Here is a 15,317-nt window from a genome sequence, read left to right on the forward strand (position 1 = left end):
TGTGACTGCAATAAAGAAGGCCAATGCTATGCTGGGGATTATTAGGAAGGGTATTGAAAACAGATCAGCCAATATAATAATGCCCCTATATAAATCAATGGTGAGACCTCATTTGGAATACTGTGTGCAGTTCTGGGCACCACACCTTAAAAAGGATATTATAGCTTTGGAAAAAGTGCAGAAAAGGGCAACTCGAATGATAAAAGGGTTGGAACACTTTCCGTATGAGGAAAGGTTAAAGTGCTTAGGGCTCTTTAGCTTGGAGAAAAGACGACTGAGGGGTGACATGATCGAGGTTTATAAGATTATGCATGGGAAAGAGCAGGTAAAGAAAGAGGTACTTTTCTCCCTTTCTCACAATACAAGAACTCGTGGGCACTCCATGAAACTGCAGAGCGGTCGGGTTAGAACGGATAAAAGGAAGTACTTCTTCACCCAAAGAGTGATTAACACATGGAATTCACTGCCACAGGAAGTGGTGGGTGCTACAAGCATGGACAGCTTCAAAAGGGAATTAGATAAGCATATGGAGCAGAGGTCCATCAGTGGCTATTAGCCACAAGGTATAGCTAGGGGCTCTGGGGCAAGTAAGGACGTCCTTCTTCACCCAAAGAGTGATTAACACTTGGAATTCACTGCCACAGGAAGTGGTGGGTGCTACAAGCATGGATGGCTTCAAAAGGGAATTAGATAAGCATATGGAGCAGAGGTCCATCAGTGGCTATTAGCCACAAGGTATAGCTAGGGGCTCTGGGGCAAGTGATGCTCTGTCTTCTTGGTGCTTGGGGGGGGTCAACAGTGGGAGGGCTTCTAATGTCCTTGCCCCACTGCTGGACCTCCTGATGGCACTGGTATTTCTGGCCACTGTGTGACACAGAGTGTTGGACTGGATGGGCCTTTGGCCTGATCCAACATTGGCGTCTCTTATGTTCTTATGTTCTTAAAAGATTACATGTTGTCCTCCCTTACCCCTTGAATCATTGTTAGTCCCGTGTGTATTTGAGTAACTGTAAATCGCTCAGAGCCAGCAAGCTCTGCAGGATTGAGTGATTAATAAATTGAAAGATAAGATAAGATAAGAGCCAATCTGGTGTTGTGGTTAAGTACATGGACTCTAATCTGGGAGAATTGGGTCTGATTCCCCACTCCTCTACATGCTGCTTTTGTGTCCTTGGGTCAGTCACAAGTTCTCTCATGAGCTGTCCTCGAAAAAGTTCCACTGACCTCACAGGGTGTCTGCTGTGGGGAGGGGAAGGAAGATTGTAAGCTGCCCTGAGACTCTGAGTGAAGGGCAGGGTTTAAATCCAATCTCCTCCTCCTCCTTGTCTTCTTCCTCCTCTTCTCATGTAGCTGTGTCAGCAAGCTGCCATGGTGTTCTGTGTTACTTGTATCTCTGTACAGTTGCTAACCCCCCCCCCCGCCTGTTCGCCAGTATTCTACTCTGCTGTAATGCCTAAGCCAAACAACTGGAGGATGTATTGAGGGAGTTCGCTTCACTGCCAGCTTGTTGCTTTTAGAGCCTGGGAACTGCACCTGTGTTATGTCTGGAGATAGCTTGGTTCTCAGGGAATGAGCGCGAAACCGTTTTCGTTCACCCGCCAGCGGGAATGTGACCCATTGGTTCTGTACCTGTTTCAAATCCCTTTATCATGCTTGCTCTAACCGTTTGTAGTCAGTTCTAACAAAGAACGTGTTTGAGTATCTTTCCAATGCTTTGAAATAAAATCTTGCTGTTTAAAACGTGGATTTATTCTCGATGCTTGGGAACCCAACACCATGGAGCATGCTGCCCTGTTGTTCTTTAAAATGTAGGTAGGCACATATGCATGCGCACATGCGACTATGCACCCATGTGTGCACACCTCTGCTCATGCGCACATGCACATATGTGCATATAGGCAAAAACTCCAAAAAACCCCACTAAGTGGCAGAAACGGCTCTGCATGTTCAGACTGCCAATCTGTTTTGCACGTGCTCCCCCTGGTCCAGACATCCGGCCATGTGCAATGAATGCACAGGGAACCAAAAACACCACTTGTGATGTGGTGCCTCTTTAACTCAGCTCCAAGTAATCCTACAATGTGGTGAATATGCCTGGGGAACACCTTATAGATGTGGCTGTGTGACTGCGCCCATTTAATACAGAGGGGAGGGGTGGCTATGTCGGGCCAAACTGCTCATGTGATCATACCCTTTGTTGGTCTTAAAGGTGCCACTGGATTCAAACTTTATTCTGTTGCTTCAGACCAATATGGCTACCCATCTGAATCTAGATACATTGCAAGAGATGGATAAATCTGAACTTTATAAAGATTGATTCACTTATCTTTAAGAGACAAGTCTTACGAGTATGAGTTAGATCTGCTCTACTTCAAGTGCATATTTGGGCCCTTGCAAAGGAGGAAAGCCACCTGTTAGATTTGCCAGGTTGAGGTCAGGAACAACTGAGAAATGTGCCTAAAAAGTGTGTGCCGAGTTTCTTCTCTTCATGAGGTTAGTATTACCTATTTATTAAAAAAGAGGGACAAATTACCTTGGGCAAAGATGCTCGGGAACCAGAGCTTTGTGTGGTCATAGTGAGCACAGTAGTGATACCCAGACCAACGCGGGCAGGTGCAGCATCCATGTTGATCCAGAAGGAGATCCAGGACAGAATAACAATCAGCAGGCTGGGGATGTACATCTGGATCAGGTAGTAGCCCATCTGTCGTTCCAGATGGAAACGGGCTTCTATGCAGGTGAACTTGCCTGGGAATGAGATGAAGTTCAATTAAAACATTAGCCGGGGTAGCTAACCTTTTTTGGTCCAGTGCTAAAAAATCCAAAACCAAAACAAACAAACAAAAACTGTCAGTGCCTTCCTATGAATAAACTGGTGTACTAGCAAACAAAAGAGAAGAAGAGAGGAGGTTTGTACCTGGCAAGACATACTGGGAGCAAGTTCAGCCCCTGTGGTGCTTTCAGAGTGGTACAGGTTTCCTTTGGTCCCTTGGACAGAGAACCACACTGTGGCTGATCGAAATAGTTTGGCATGGGGAGGTAAGCTGTTTTCTTTATAAGATATATTTTTGTCACATTTTTCCTTATTTTTGCAAATATAACTAATTTACTTCCCCTGGAGGGTTTTTTTGCTATATTCTTCCCATGTTTTTCCTTTGTTTGGAAGCAATTTAATCAAAAACCTAATATTTTAGAAAGTAAAAAAAAGAGCAAAATTAACTATCATAGCCAATATTGTAATTTTTTCATGCATATTTATAAATATAATGGAATCTTCATTAACTCTGTGCCTCCATTTCATCTGAATTTACTATGTGTCCTGTAGGGAGCTTTATAGCAACAAAACTGAAATGGTGTTCTAAAATTGTAATCATCTGAGCACGACCATTCTTTAAGGCACAGTTAGGTATTATAAGAGACAAGGCGCTGTTATTAGCTTTGTGTCTCTTTCTCCCCACTTCTTGTGTACAGTTATTAGAATGGGGTTTCATCACACTGTGTGTTTCCTCAACCCTCTCTCAGCATCATTGGTTGCTGGTGAAGCTAAGGAAATAAATGTGATGACATCATGGTATTTTGCCAGAAAGGAAGGAGAAATCTCACAGAACAGTAGCGGTTCTGTGTCTTTTGTGATATGCAGCTCAGTTTTTACATCTATTCATTAAAAAGTTGTTCTACATTACATTTTGATCTGCTCTAATGGTCTGGCTAACTCTGCTTTCAATTAGATGGCTCATCAAACAGGTTGAACACTCTTGGTTCGTAATTGAAGAGAAGTGCCCAATAAAATGTACGGAACCTGAATTCTGATCAGTTGATTATTATTAAGAGTAAATGATTAACATATTTCTGTAATTACTGACCTGTATTGTAATGCTTAGTGCAGTAGCGCAAGTCTTTTTCTTCCTTGAGGATGAACTGAGGCAAAGTTAACCCATCAGCAACCTGCACCGCTCCGTTCTCTTGCCACTCAAATATCAGATCATTCATTGTGTAGCCAACTGTGGAGAGCAGGGAAACAGAAAAAAAGAGATACCATCACATACATTGAGATAGATTCTATCAGTCCCATTTTACCTCTACAAGGCTATGCCGAGCATCGGGGGCCTATGTGGACAAAAGCCATGTGTCATGATGGGGCTGCTTTGCAGAGGGAAACTCAGTTAAAATCATCAAACTTCCTTGCACTAGGGGAAAAAACTGGTCGCATTCAAGGCGCTCAAAACAAATACATGGAGGGGAACAGCATTATGCAAAGACCAGCCCAGAGCTGTAAAACGAGAACCTTCATGTGACAGACAGGTCTAAGTCCATTCCTTCTCAGCCAGTTCTCTTTTCATCCTGCTGGTACAATGGAGAACCCAGAAACAACCAATCAGGGCCTTCAGAAACCTCCGATGGAGAAAAGAGGGGGAGTTTACAGGAGGGAGAAGAGGAGCATTTAACTGACATCCTGGTCAGGTAGGGGTTAGACATTCGGATGGGCAGGTTAGAAGTAGCTCTATCTCATAGTCTCTTCAGGAAGACACAGGCTGAGCCTAGTGGCCCGGAGGGGCACCCATTGGCCAGTAAGCTGTCAAACTCAGTATTCCCCTCAGTAGGACTCTGAGGGGCAGGTATGAGGTCTGTGTGGTAAAAGCTTCAGAAATCTTAAACTAGACTGGAAAACCTGAGAGGAAATTGCCTGTTTGATCCTCATATGGTAAACTGGAAGTTTCTGGCCGACTCCATCTCTATAATGGCTTATCCTATACAGTGAAACTGTTTCTCCTGGTTAAGTCTACAACTATATACAGTTTATTTGTGTACATTGAATCCTCTATTTCTTTCTACAGGAAAATAAATAAAGTTCTGTTTTTGTTTACCCCTGGACTCCTCCTTAGTATATATGAGTAGACAAGGATATAATGGGTTAAATACCAGGACAGGGGAGAGTGTCTTCACAGCCCGCCAGAGGCAGGTGTAAACAGCTTCAGTTATTTACCTCACAGGTGGCAAAGATCCAGTGAATCACAGAAGACCAACATACCAGGCCTGTTCGTTATCAAGTCTTTGGACTCCATGTTATTTAAGTTTGCCTGGTGATGGGGCATAGTGGCACGGGGGTTAGTCCTCTAATATTCACCAACTACCAAAAAGAGGAAACTGGCACTATATGAAGTGTGAGTTTTCACAGCCAAAATAGTAAAGGCCTCAAGACTGCACTCACACACTGAGAGAGAACTAACAAGACCTACTCAAGCTACACCAAACAAATATCACATCTAGGTAGGCACATATTGCAGCCTTACATAAATTCAACATGTAATGGGGAGGAAGAGAAAGAGAGATGTTGGATATGAACATCTGTGACTGTGGGTTAATTTAAATATAGCCCAGGCTAGCCTGATTTCATTAAATCTTGGAAGGTAAGCAGGGTCATCCCTAGATAGTATTTGGAAGGGAGCCCACCAAGGAAGTCCAGGGTTATGACTCAGAGGCAGGCAATGGAAAGCACCTCTGAACGTCTCTTGCTTTGAAAATCCCATGGGGTCACCCTAATTCACCATTTCAGTTTTCTGAAGGTCTGCTTTCTCCTGCGCTCTTTCTCCTTTGCTGCCCCTTACGCCCATAAAACTACCTGCCAGGACAATTGCGTGATGTCTCCTCTCTCAAGTCCTTCAGAATCTCCTTTTCCCATGATGTCCTTGGCAAGACTCCTTAGTTTTCTTCTCCTACTGAAACCAGGGTTGCAACAAAGCATACTTTCCAGTGAGTAAGCCCCTTGAAATAAAGTTGGAATTACTTATGGATAGACCCTCTTAGGATTGTCCTGTTTTTCTATGAATATATAAATAGAATGGATGCATATTCTTCTCCCTCTTTCACCAACTCCCTCCCCTACGTTTCATTGTTTTTCTAGGCTTAATTTTTAGATGGCATGTTCTTTGAGGCAGGGACTTATCCTTTTCTCCTCTGTAAAGTTCTATGCACATTATTATTACTATTACCATTATTACTATTACTACTGCTACTACTACTACTATTACTGATGGATTAGATGGGGAAATGATAAATGGTTAATGTATCCTACGGTCTTTTTCAGACACAGAGTTTCCCCCACCCCAGAGTCTTCTTCAGGGAGAATCTGTTGAGGAAAGTTAAATTGAAGTTGGACAGCATCAACTGGGAGCTTTATCGAAAGAGCATGAAAACGTGCACATGACACACATGCTGTTCTGATGCTTTATCCCTTCATTTCCCCCTCCAGTTTCTCTTCCATAATTGGAGGATTCAGTTAACAGATGAACAGATGATATGGTGCACGTGTGTGTTTGTGTACATGTTAGGAACAGTTAGTATTTTTAGAAAGGAAACCTTCAGGACTCACAGCTCTCTAACTGCATGATACATGTCTGGACATCCATGGGAAAGTTCTTCAGATCCATGGGGCAAGCCAGTGTCAGGGTGATCCTGAGAAGTAAATAGAGACAATGATGTAGATATATCTGACTGATCTAACAAATTACATTCAAGCCATCAGGATAACAGCAACTTCACTGAGAGAGAATAATTATGATCACTTACAAAGGTAGGAAAGTTATATAGAAAATACTATCTCTTGAAGAAAATATAGTATTGTACTGTGCTTCTTACGTCTCTGAGCTGCAAGATATTCTAGGGGGGAATTCCATCTGATATAAGTCGCAATCCTGTGTCTACCTAACTTGGAGTAAGATTTACTAAACATACTGGAACTTACATCTTAGGAAATATGCAAGGATCAGGCTGTTACAGAACAATCCTGAGGAAGGAAGGGTTCTGAAAGTGCACAGGGAGCAGACTAACCCCTACACAAGTATATTTCTGACATGCGGGCTAGCAGAAGGCCCAGGAGTTGCTCCACCTCCGCCAGGGGCCAGCATGGGAACACTGTACAGCAACACTCATTCAAGCCGCTGCACCAGTGGGAGAAGAGGTGGGCCCAGGGGCATGGCAGGAATGGACTGGCTCCCTAAACTGGCCCAGCCTGGGAACATCCCCCAAAACTGGCAGAAGGTTATGCCAGCAAAAACCTCAGTGTAGCTAATAGGCCCCTGTGCAGTGGAAAAGGCCAAGTCCCCCCAACCCCTGGAGGAGTGCAAGTTGCCTTCTACAGCTTCAGGTAATCACTTCTTCCTCAGAGGTGGCCAACCCAATCACAGTACCCCCCAGCACTACATTAACCCCAGCCAGGATGTGCCATAGTTCAGTTCCTAGGGTGTGTGGCACAGGACTTTGTCTCAGAGGTCTCTGTTGTGAGCACGTAGAGTGCACTAGGGCTGCCCCGCCCCCAAGCCCCAACACCCACAGCCAACCCTATTCCTTCTCTCTTGCTGCTTGGAGATTGGGTGGGCGGGGCTCTCCGACTGTGGGCACTTAAAGGGGTCCCTTTAAGTGCATGCAGCTGGTGGGACCCTCCCCACGGGGGCAGGTCTTGGAGCCGGGATGTTCCCCAATGTGACATCATCATGTTGGGGATGCCCCACCCCCTCTGGGAATGCCCCCCCCCCAAATCCCATGCCAGGGACGAAGATGGACCTGGCAACCCTAGAGAGCATATTGCACTTTGGTGGTGGGAGAGGCATAGAGAGAGCTCTTAGTATTACTGAGAGAACACTAAGATAGTACTAACACCCAAGGGAAAGAGCAACGTCCATGTTGTGTAGTTAACATGTCTCATTTCAGAACGATAACAGGTACTCCATCTCTAGAAGTTCAACCCCAAGGGGCAACCAAGCACTGACAGGTGAGCAGGGATGCAAATCCAACCACCCTGGCCTAAGAGTCTGGACCTGCCTCCGCTATTTCTCTCACACAAGCCCAGGTGCTTTCCCAGCAATGGTGGCTCCCACAACTAAGGCCAGCATTGTGTGCATATGGGCACGAGCTGAGCCAGGCCCACCCAGCACTGTGCCCTACATCAAGGGGTGGTCTCTGGGTCCCACATTCTCCTACAGCACTGCTGGCATCTGATAAGTCATGTAGTTTGTCACTGCAGAAGCAGGGGACCCAAGGTGGACGCAAGGGAGCTGCTGTCATGGTTGCAGCATAGAGGGGTTGTAAAGCAGCATCCCTGCCAAAATGATGCCTCTCTGGGGTGGCCCATCAGCTGGGCTGTCCTTTCCCCCCTTTTGTGGTTTGTGGGGGCAAAACATCAGCTCTGATGCTTTTGGCTGCTTCTTGCCTCTCCCCTTGTGGGAACCAAACCAGGACCCCTGGCCATGCTATCCCAGGGCCTTTCCACTGAGTCATGCCTGTCTGTGCAGTGGTCTCTGCCTGGTCCCATGTGGCTGGTGGTGATTCCAGGGCTGCAATGGAGTGCCTAAGGCCTGATGGCCTACCTCCTTTGGACCTGTCCTCTTGGCCCAGTGGTTGGGTTGCTGGCCTCGGGTGTGGGGGCTGTGGGTTTCCACCTGCCCTATTGTCTTCTTTTCTATTTCTACTTTTTGCAGGAAGGTGGTGTGGAGCTCAGAGCAGGGATGTGGGCACCATATTTGCTGCCAGTCAGGCCCTCTCTGAGGAAAGGTTGCCCTTCACCTATGGACTGGGGGGAGGGGGCGGTGTTCAGGCCTCATGAATCTGTTGGGGTTGCACTGTTGCTGGGTCGTTGCTCTCTGTCCACTGTCTCTCTTTAAGATGTGTGTGTGTGTGTATGGCATCAAGGGGCAGAGGCTGCATTGGTGGGTAGTGATTGGCTGCATCTGTGTGTGCCACTCACAGGACTGTCATTGGCTGCCATTGTCTGATTGGTGGGGTTGCCTGCTATGTCATTTGTGCCTTTCAGAGGGGTATATGCTATTTTACCCTGTTGGAATGAGCATAGGGAATGGAACAGAAGAACTGCTTTTGCATTGGTGGCCAGCAGGCTGTAGCCCAATAGTTTCCTTTTGATAAGAAAGCACTAAAAACTCCAGCTATTTACTTACATAAAAGCAGAGCATAAACAATGGCAAGGAGATCCTTTAACAAGGCTGCAGGTATGCCGCCCTGATTGGATCCCAGGGGTAGTGCCAGCATACTAATATGCTTCACCTTCAGCCAACTCATAATTGTCTGACTCTACTTCTCATTGGTTTCAAAATTCCCAGCAGTCATTTCTTACACATAATCTGCCAAGCATATCTCAGCCCTGCAGCTCAAGAATCATCCACAGCCATTAAAAAAATAAGGTACTTAGGTATCAAATCCTGAACACCTCACTGGAGTTATTTTACAGTTATTTTAGACAAAACCATAGTGATCTATTCATCTGTAGTAACCAGGCACCAAAGGCTCAATTGTAATTCCAAATTTTTCCACAATTTCTACTACTACTGCCTAATACTTAGGCACCCCCCACATAAATATTATTTCAGCACATACAAAATCAGCATATCCAGGAGGCTAGGGTACCACCTTCCTCTTGAGATGTTTATTTTGTGTGTACAAAAATTATCGCTAAATAGGAGAATATTCAAAATTTGCAGCCTTCCACCTGTGGTTTTATGTGGTACATAAATAGGTATATCACATGCGACAACTGATCAGGGATGCCAGTTGCCACCTGCAGCAGACAACCTGTAACTCCCACTGGCTGTCACCAATGCTCAAACAAATGAGTGGTGGCAGAAAAGGGAATGAGATTATGTCATGGATACCATGTCTGTGATGTTCTAGGGATTTCTCCACTCTCTATGGTCTTTACTATAGAAATCAGCAGAACTCGGAGTGCTGCTGAGAGCCATCATGGGCCTCTGGGCAATAATTCCACCTGGGCCCCTGTATGACCCTGATCCAAACCATGTGTCATTTTATATCTGTAAAGGTAAAGGTAAAGGTTTCCTTTGCTCGAAAGCCAGTCGAATCTGACTCTAGGGGTACGGTGCTCATCTACGTTACCAAGCCGAAGAGCCAGCGCTGTCCATAGACGTTTCCATGGTCATGTGGCCACCATGACTAGACACCAAGGCGCACGGAACGCTGTTACCTTCCCACCAAAGTGGTACCTATTTATCTGCTTGCAATTTCCTGCTTTCGAACTGCTAGGTTGGCAGGAGTTGGAGCCAGAGATGGGAGCTCGCTCTGTCATACGGCACTCGGGATCGAACTGCTGGACTACCAACCTTCCGATCTGCAGTTCAGCATCTTAATCACTTGAGCCACCGCAGCCCACTTTATATCTGTACACACACATATATGTGTACCAATACAGGACACATCTGACAAAGTCGGCTGTAGTTCAAAAAAACTTTGTATCACAATAAAATTTTGGTAAAGCATATCAGTAAGAAATCTATTTCAATTTACCCTTGTACCTGTACCTAGTGCTGAAGCTGAGGCAAATTGGGTTATGTAGTGGTGCTGGATGAGAAGTGCTGGGATCACTGGGACTGATTTTGCTGACATGTTTTCTAAAAAGATTATGTCATTTGTCATATAACATGAAGCTTAATGTCTACAGTAGTAAAGCAGCGTTTCAAATGGATATTAGATGTCCTGCTAATAAAACAACAACCCACTGCCTGAACAGTGTTTAAAATGTAATTAAAGCTACTTAAGGGGGGAGGAGTTTTAACTTCTGTTCCACATGTGTAACCCCTACAAAGAATCTTCTCCCTCCAGTGCCCCCTCTTGGTGGCTCTGAGAACTCCTAGAGAGTCCTTGGCCAGGTGATAGGGTTGCCAGGTACTCCCTGGCCACTGGCAGAAGATGGCGAAGTAGGGTTTCCAGATCCAGGTTGGGAGGCTCCTGGAGATTTGGAGATGGAGCCTGGGGAGGACAGTGCGGTACAATGCCATAGAGTTCATCCTCCAAAGCAGCCATTTTCTCCAGGGGAACTGGCCTCTGTAGTCTGGAGATGAGCTGTAATTCTGGGGATCTCCAGCTCCCACCTGGAGGCTGGCATCCCTACATAGGGATGCTCCCCCCCTCCCTACACTCTGCCCTCCAAAAGTTCCTGGTGATTGCTGGCAAGCCTTCTGACCATTCATGGCTGGATGAAGACATGCTGAAGCCCTAAATTATGTCAAATTTAAGAAGCCTCATAGCACTACCCAAAGAATGGTAATTTAGTAATTTTTAAGTTTTTAAAACTTAGAGGTCCATCATAACATGAGGTCCAGAGAAGCAGCTTATATATATATATCCAGATCTGTGATCATGTAATGTCAACTCTCAGTTGATGAGAAATACTCACCACACAGTATTAAAGGAAATTGTGAAGGCTATCAATGCCAAAACCCAGACAGGCCCATTTCCCCATAGCACAAAGCATTTTGGGTAAATGTATAACAGGTAAACCTAGGCTAGATGTGCCTTGTTTTGTTTGAAACCCTAAGGATGCTTATTGTAACACAGCCCTGAAAAGTGAAGATAGGTAGTTTTATTCCTTGAGAGGTACCTTTTTTGACCAGGTTTTGGGATGCAGCAGCTGGAACCTGGTATAAAGAGCTCCTCTTGGGGGGCAGGGACAATATGGCTCCCCTAAAGGGTGGAGCCAATCATTATTATCTATGGCACATAAGCTCTTACAGGAGTATCAGTCAGTATAAGTACAAATCCATATGAATTACACATTATGGGCTCCAACATACAATCTTTAAAAATACTGCACAAAGATTCAGATGCTGGTAGTCCACTAATGCTTATTTAAAAATGAAGAACATTGTTGCTGAGAGACAAGTGATTATCCTTCATATTTGTAATGTTTAAGCAACAACAATTTGTGCCAGTATTTATGTATATGACTTTACTAGAATGGAGCGGTTGTAGGATAGCCTACTTCACTGGTTGCCATTGCAATGGGGGGCAGTTCTTAGAGAGGAGGGAACTTTCCCACAAGGATGGAGACTTCTGGAAATCAGGGCAGGAGACAGAACACTCTGAGTTATATTTAAACCACACGTCCAGGTCAATGAGGACACTCTTTGGCTTCTAAGTCATGAACTCTAGAAGATCTACCATCTGGTTGTAGAACACAACCTGTCTTCTGTTGGAAAAGGCTGGTGTACAAAGAAGAGAAGAAGACCCTGCAGGGGGTAGCAATAAGACAATTAGATAAGATAGTGAGGTCAGCACCTTCACTCCTTTTAAGTGTCATTCCTCATCTGTCTCCAGATTGCTACTCTCAGGGCAATGTCCCCTTTTTCTCAGAAGTGCCACACTCAACTACAGATATAGCTAGGAACCTATCTCTGTCTCTCCTTTTTCCTATTAAGTATGTTAATTCCCAAATAAACCTTTATCTGCTCTTTAATCAAGTTGTGCACTGTTGCTGTGTTAATTACTCTGCCAGCATCTTCTGCCCTTCTGTAGAAGATGTAACATTAGGGCACACATGTCACTGCTTTACACTGAATCACATCATTGGTCCACCTAGCTCACCAGTGCTGTTTGCTCTGTTTGACAGAGGCTCCTGAGACCAAGGAAAGTAAGTCTTCTTCAACAAAGCATGTGCTCTGTCACTGAGCTACAGGCCTCTCCTAAAAGTAGTAGAACAAGGCCCCTTCAGACCTCACCATGCTGTGTTTAGTTTTAACAAGATAAAAGTATGTGGGGAGTAATAGGAATTGTAGCAAGAAATACTGACCTTTCGCCATTAATTTTGCTCCCACCCCCCACATGAGCATTGCCTCTCGGTGTACTTCACAGAGAGCAGAAATATGAACATATGTCTTTCACCTTTCAGAGCAGAGCAATGACTGGTAGGTCACCTTTGGAGACTGTTGCTTTATTATTATTGCTGGGAAGCATTTCAAACAGCTGTGTGAATTAAAGCCTTGAGTTCCCAAAGACCTGACCTACGTGCTTTGATTACTGCTTTGCTGTCTGGTGTCTGCTTGCTGAACTCAAGCCACCTCCTGTTTTGTTGTCTGCATTACCACATTCTCTGTTTCTTTCCTGTTCCTTTGCACTAGTGCAACAGCTGTGACATGAGCCAGGTGTCTCAATGGGATGTGCTCCTTTACATTTTGGGTTTGCGCTGCCAGGTTTGGAGTGAGCAAGAGTACTGCAAATAGGCTTGCCAAGTCCCCCCGGGGGGGCGGGGAAATCCCCGCCCCAGAGGCCCGTTCCCTGCTGCCGGCGGATCGGGCCTCGAGGGGAACCCCACCCCGACGTGCACGTTACCCGGAAGTGACGCAACCACGCTGGGCACGCTGGGGCGGGGCCACAATCATCCAAGGGAAAACTCTATGGTTTTCCCTTGGATGGTCATGGCCCCACCCCCAGCGTGCCCAGCGTTGTCACGTCACTTCCTGGTGACGTGTGCGCAGCGCGCGCACACTTTGCGTGCGCACTCCAGCTGCCAGCCGGGAGTCCCCCACTGCGGCTAAAAAAGCACTTGGCAACCCTAACTGCAAACATAGCATGAGTTCACAAAAGAAGGCACTCTTTTGAGTCTATTGTCAGCACTTTCCTCTAAAGCATCAGACTGCACTTAACAAGAAAATTGCATGTTCTTAATTGCATTCTTTGGGTAGGGGGAGGCGAAGGCGTTTGGAGGTGGCTGCAATAGATTGTTTCCAAATTAAAATCCGTGCAGCTATTTCAGTTCACATAGCATTAATCTGAAATCCAGTGACCCAGAAATAACCGTGTTGAGCGAGAGTGGGGGAAAGCCAGCTACATCTGGCTCTACTATGCGATCTGCCCTCTCTTTTAAAACCATTTTCATTTACCTGAAAACAAAACACAAAGTGAGCTAGAGCATCGTTTGAACTCTACAGTCCCAATGTGTGAAAAATCCCCACAGACATTTGCAAATTGTGTAGGATTTTGAAAATAGTGCTATGGATTCAGTGTAAAGTGGGGCAGAAATTTTAGAGTTACCTAACTGTAGCTGGAAGAGCCAAAGCCTTCGTCAGCTTCTATTTTAAACTGGTCAAGCTGATTCAGCTCCATTTTGCCTAAAAGGCAGAAGCCCTTCTTCCCCCTACTACCATAGGTAGTCGGGGCCTAACAGCCCAAGCGCCTCCATCAGGGCTGGATTTAGACTTGCTGAGGCCCTAAGCTATACAAAACCCAGAGGCCCCCTACTGTTTTAAATTACATCAGCTGGTCTCAGAAAAAATTTAAAATATATACGCCTTTTTAATATTTGAAATCATTTTTATATTGTTTTTTTATTCGAGGCCCCAGCAGATTGCGAGGCCCTAAGCTGTAGCTTATTCAGCTTATGCGTAAATCCGGCACTGGCCTCCATCCATTCTGCACCTCAGGCTGCCTCCTTCCTGACTCCAGCATGCCTCTTCTCTCACAAGGGCTGAAGTGAGTGTGACAGTAGGGTTGCCACTGCCAGCCTCCAACGAGGGACTGGAATCCTTCCAGAATTACAACTTATCTCCAGGCAACAGAGATCCGTCCCCTTGAAGAAAATGGCAGCTTTGGATGGAGAACTCTATGGCATTACATCCCTGCCGAACTCCCTCCCCTGCCACAAATGCCATCCTCCCTGGGCTCTGCCCTCAAACCTCTCGGAATGTTCCAACCCAGAGTTGGCCGCTGTACTTCAAGAATGGGGTATTAGGGGATACAAATCGAAGGCCCATGGAGTTACTCAAGTCTAGTGATTTGCCCTTGCCTCTATGTCTGCCACACTCCTCTTTAATGCACCTTAACCACCCTGTGTTTCAGGATGGAATAGTGGTTCCTGCATTCATTGCTACATACCAAACAAAAAACAGGGCAATGTGCACTCTGGTGCTTCTAAGGATTAGATTTAAAACAAAATTTTAAGGTCATATGTGCAAAGTGGCCTAACATTACTACAGAAGAATAGAACAGCCTCATTTTATATTTCTTTACAGAACTTACCAGCTTGTCACAGTATTTCAACACCTTGCTGTCTACTCAGTTTGTGAACGTGCAGCAGTCCCTCCTTTAGCCTTCCTTTAGCCTAAGGAGTTTTCCTCCAACTTAAGTGGCTCTCCTGCCAGAAGACAGGTGACTTAAGTTGAAGGAAGTCTCCTTAGGCTGGAGAAAGGCTTTGGTATTTTCTGAGCTGAGTGGCAGGATACAGATAGGGTTGCCAACCCTTGGCTAGTAATCCGCTGGACAGAGCAGAGACTGGGGAAATGATGTCATGCTAATGATGCAGCGTCACTTTGGGCAAGTATCCAGAAGTAATGTCATGTTGTCAGCATGATGCCAATGTGCCACTCTTAGATTCACCACAGGGAGTTTGGCTGAAGCCTTAAGCATTTGGTCAGTGATGTGATATGATGTCACTTCTGTGTATTTGCTGGAAGCGATAATTTCACTGTGAGGGTGACATCATTTTCAGGTTATCCCCCCCCCCCCCCCCCCCCCCCACAGGA

At 45.6% G+C, this 15,317-nt stretch overlaps 1 protein-coding gene across 1 annotated transcript in view; it reads right to left on the minus strand.

The window, feature by feature from the left end:
- Positions 1–15,317, minus strand: part of GLRA1 (glycine receptor alpha 1) — a 114,324-nt gene that overhangs the window by 15,070 nt on the left and 83,937 nt on the right. The window contains exons 5-7 of the mRNA XM_015415290.1: positions 6,371–6,453; positions 3,864–4,001; positions 2,534–2,748 (exon numbers count right to left, since the gene is read on the minus strand). Of these exons, the coding sequence (XP_015270776.1) occupies positions 2,534–2,748; positions 3,864–4,001; positions 6,371–6,453 (436 nt within the window). The remainder of the gene's footprint in view (positions 1–2,533; positions 2,749–3,863; positions 4,002–6,370; positions 6,454–15,317) is intronic.

Source organism: Gekko japonicus, unplaced genomic scaffold (assembly GCF_001447785.1).
Source record: "Gekko japonicus isolate JY-2015 unplaced genomic scaffold, Gekko_japonicus_V1.1 scaffold509, whole genome shotgun sequence".
Taxonomy (NCBI): Eukaryota; Metazoa; Chordata; class Lepidosauria; order Squamata; family Gekkonidae; genus Gekko; species Gekko japonicus.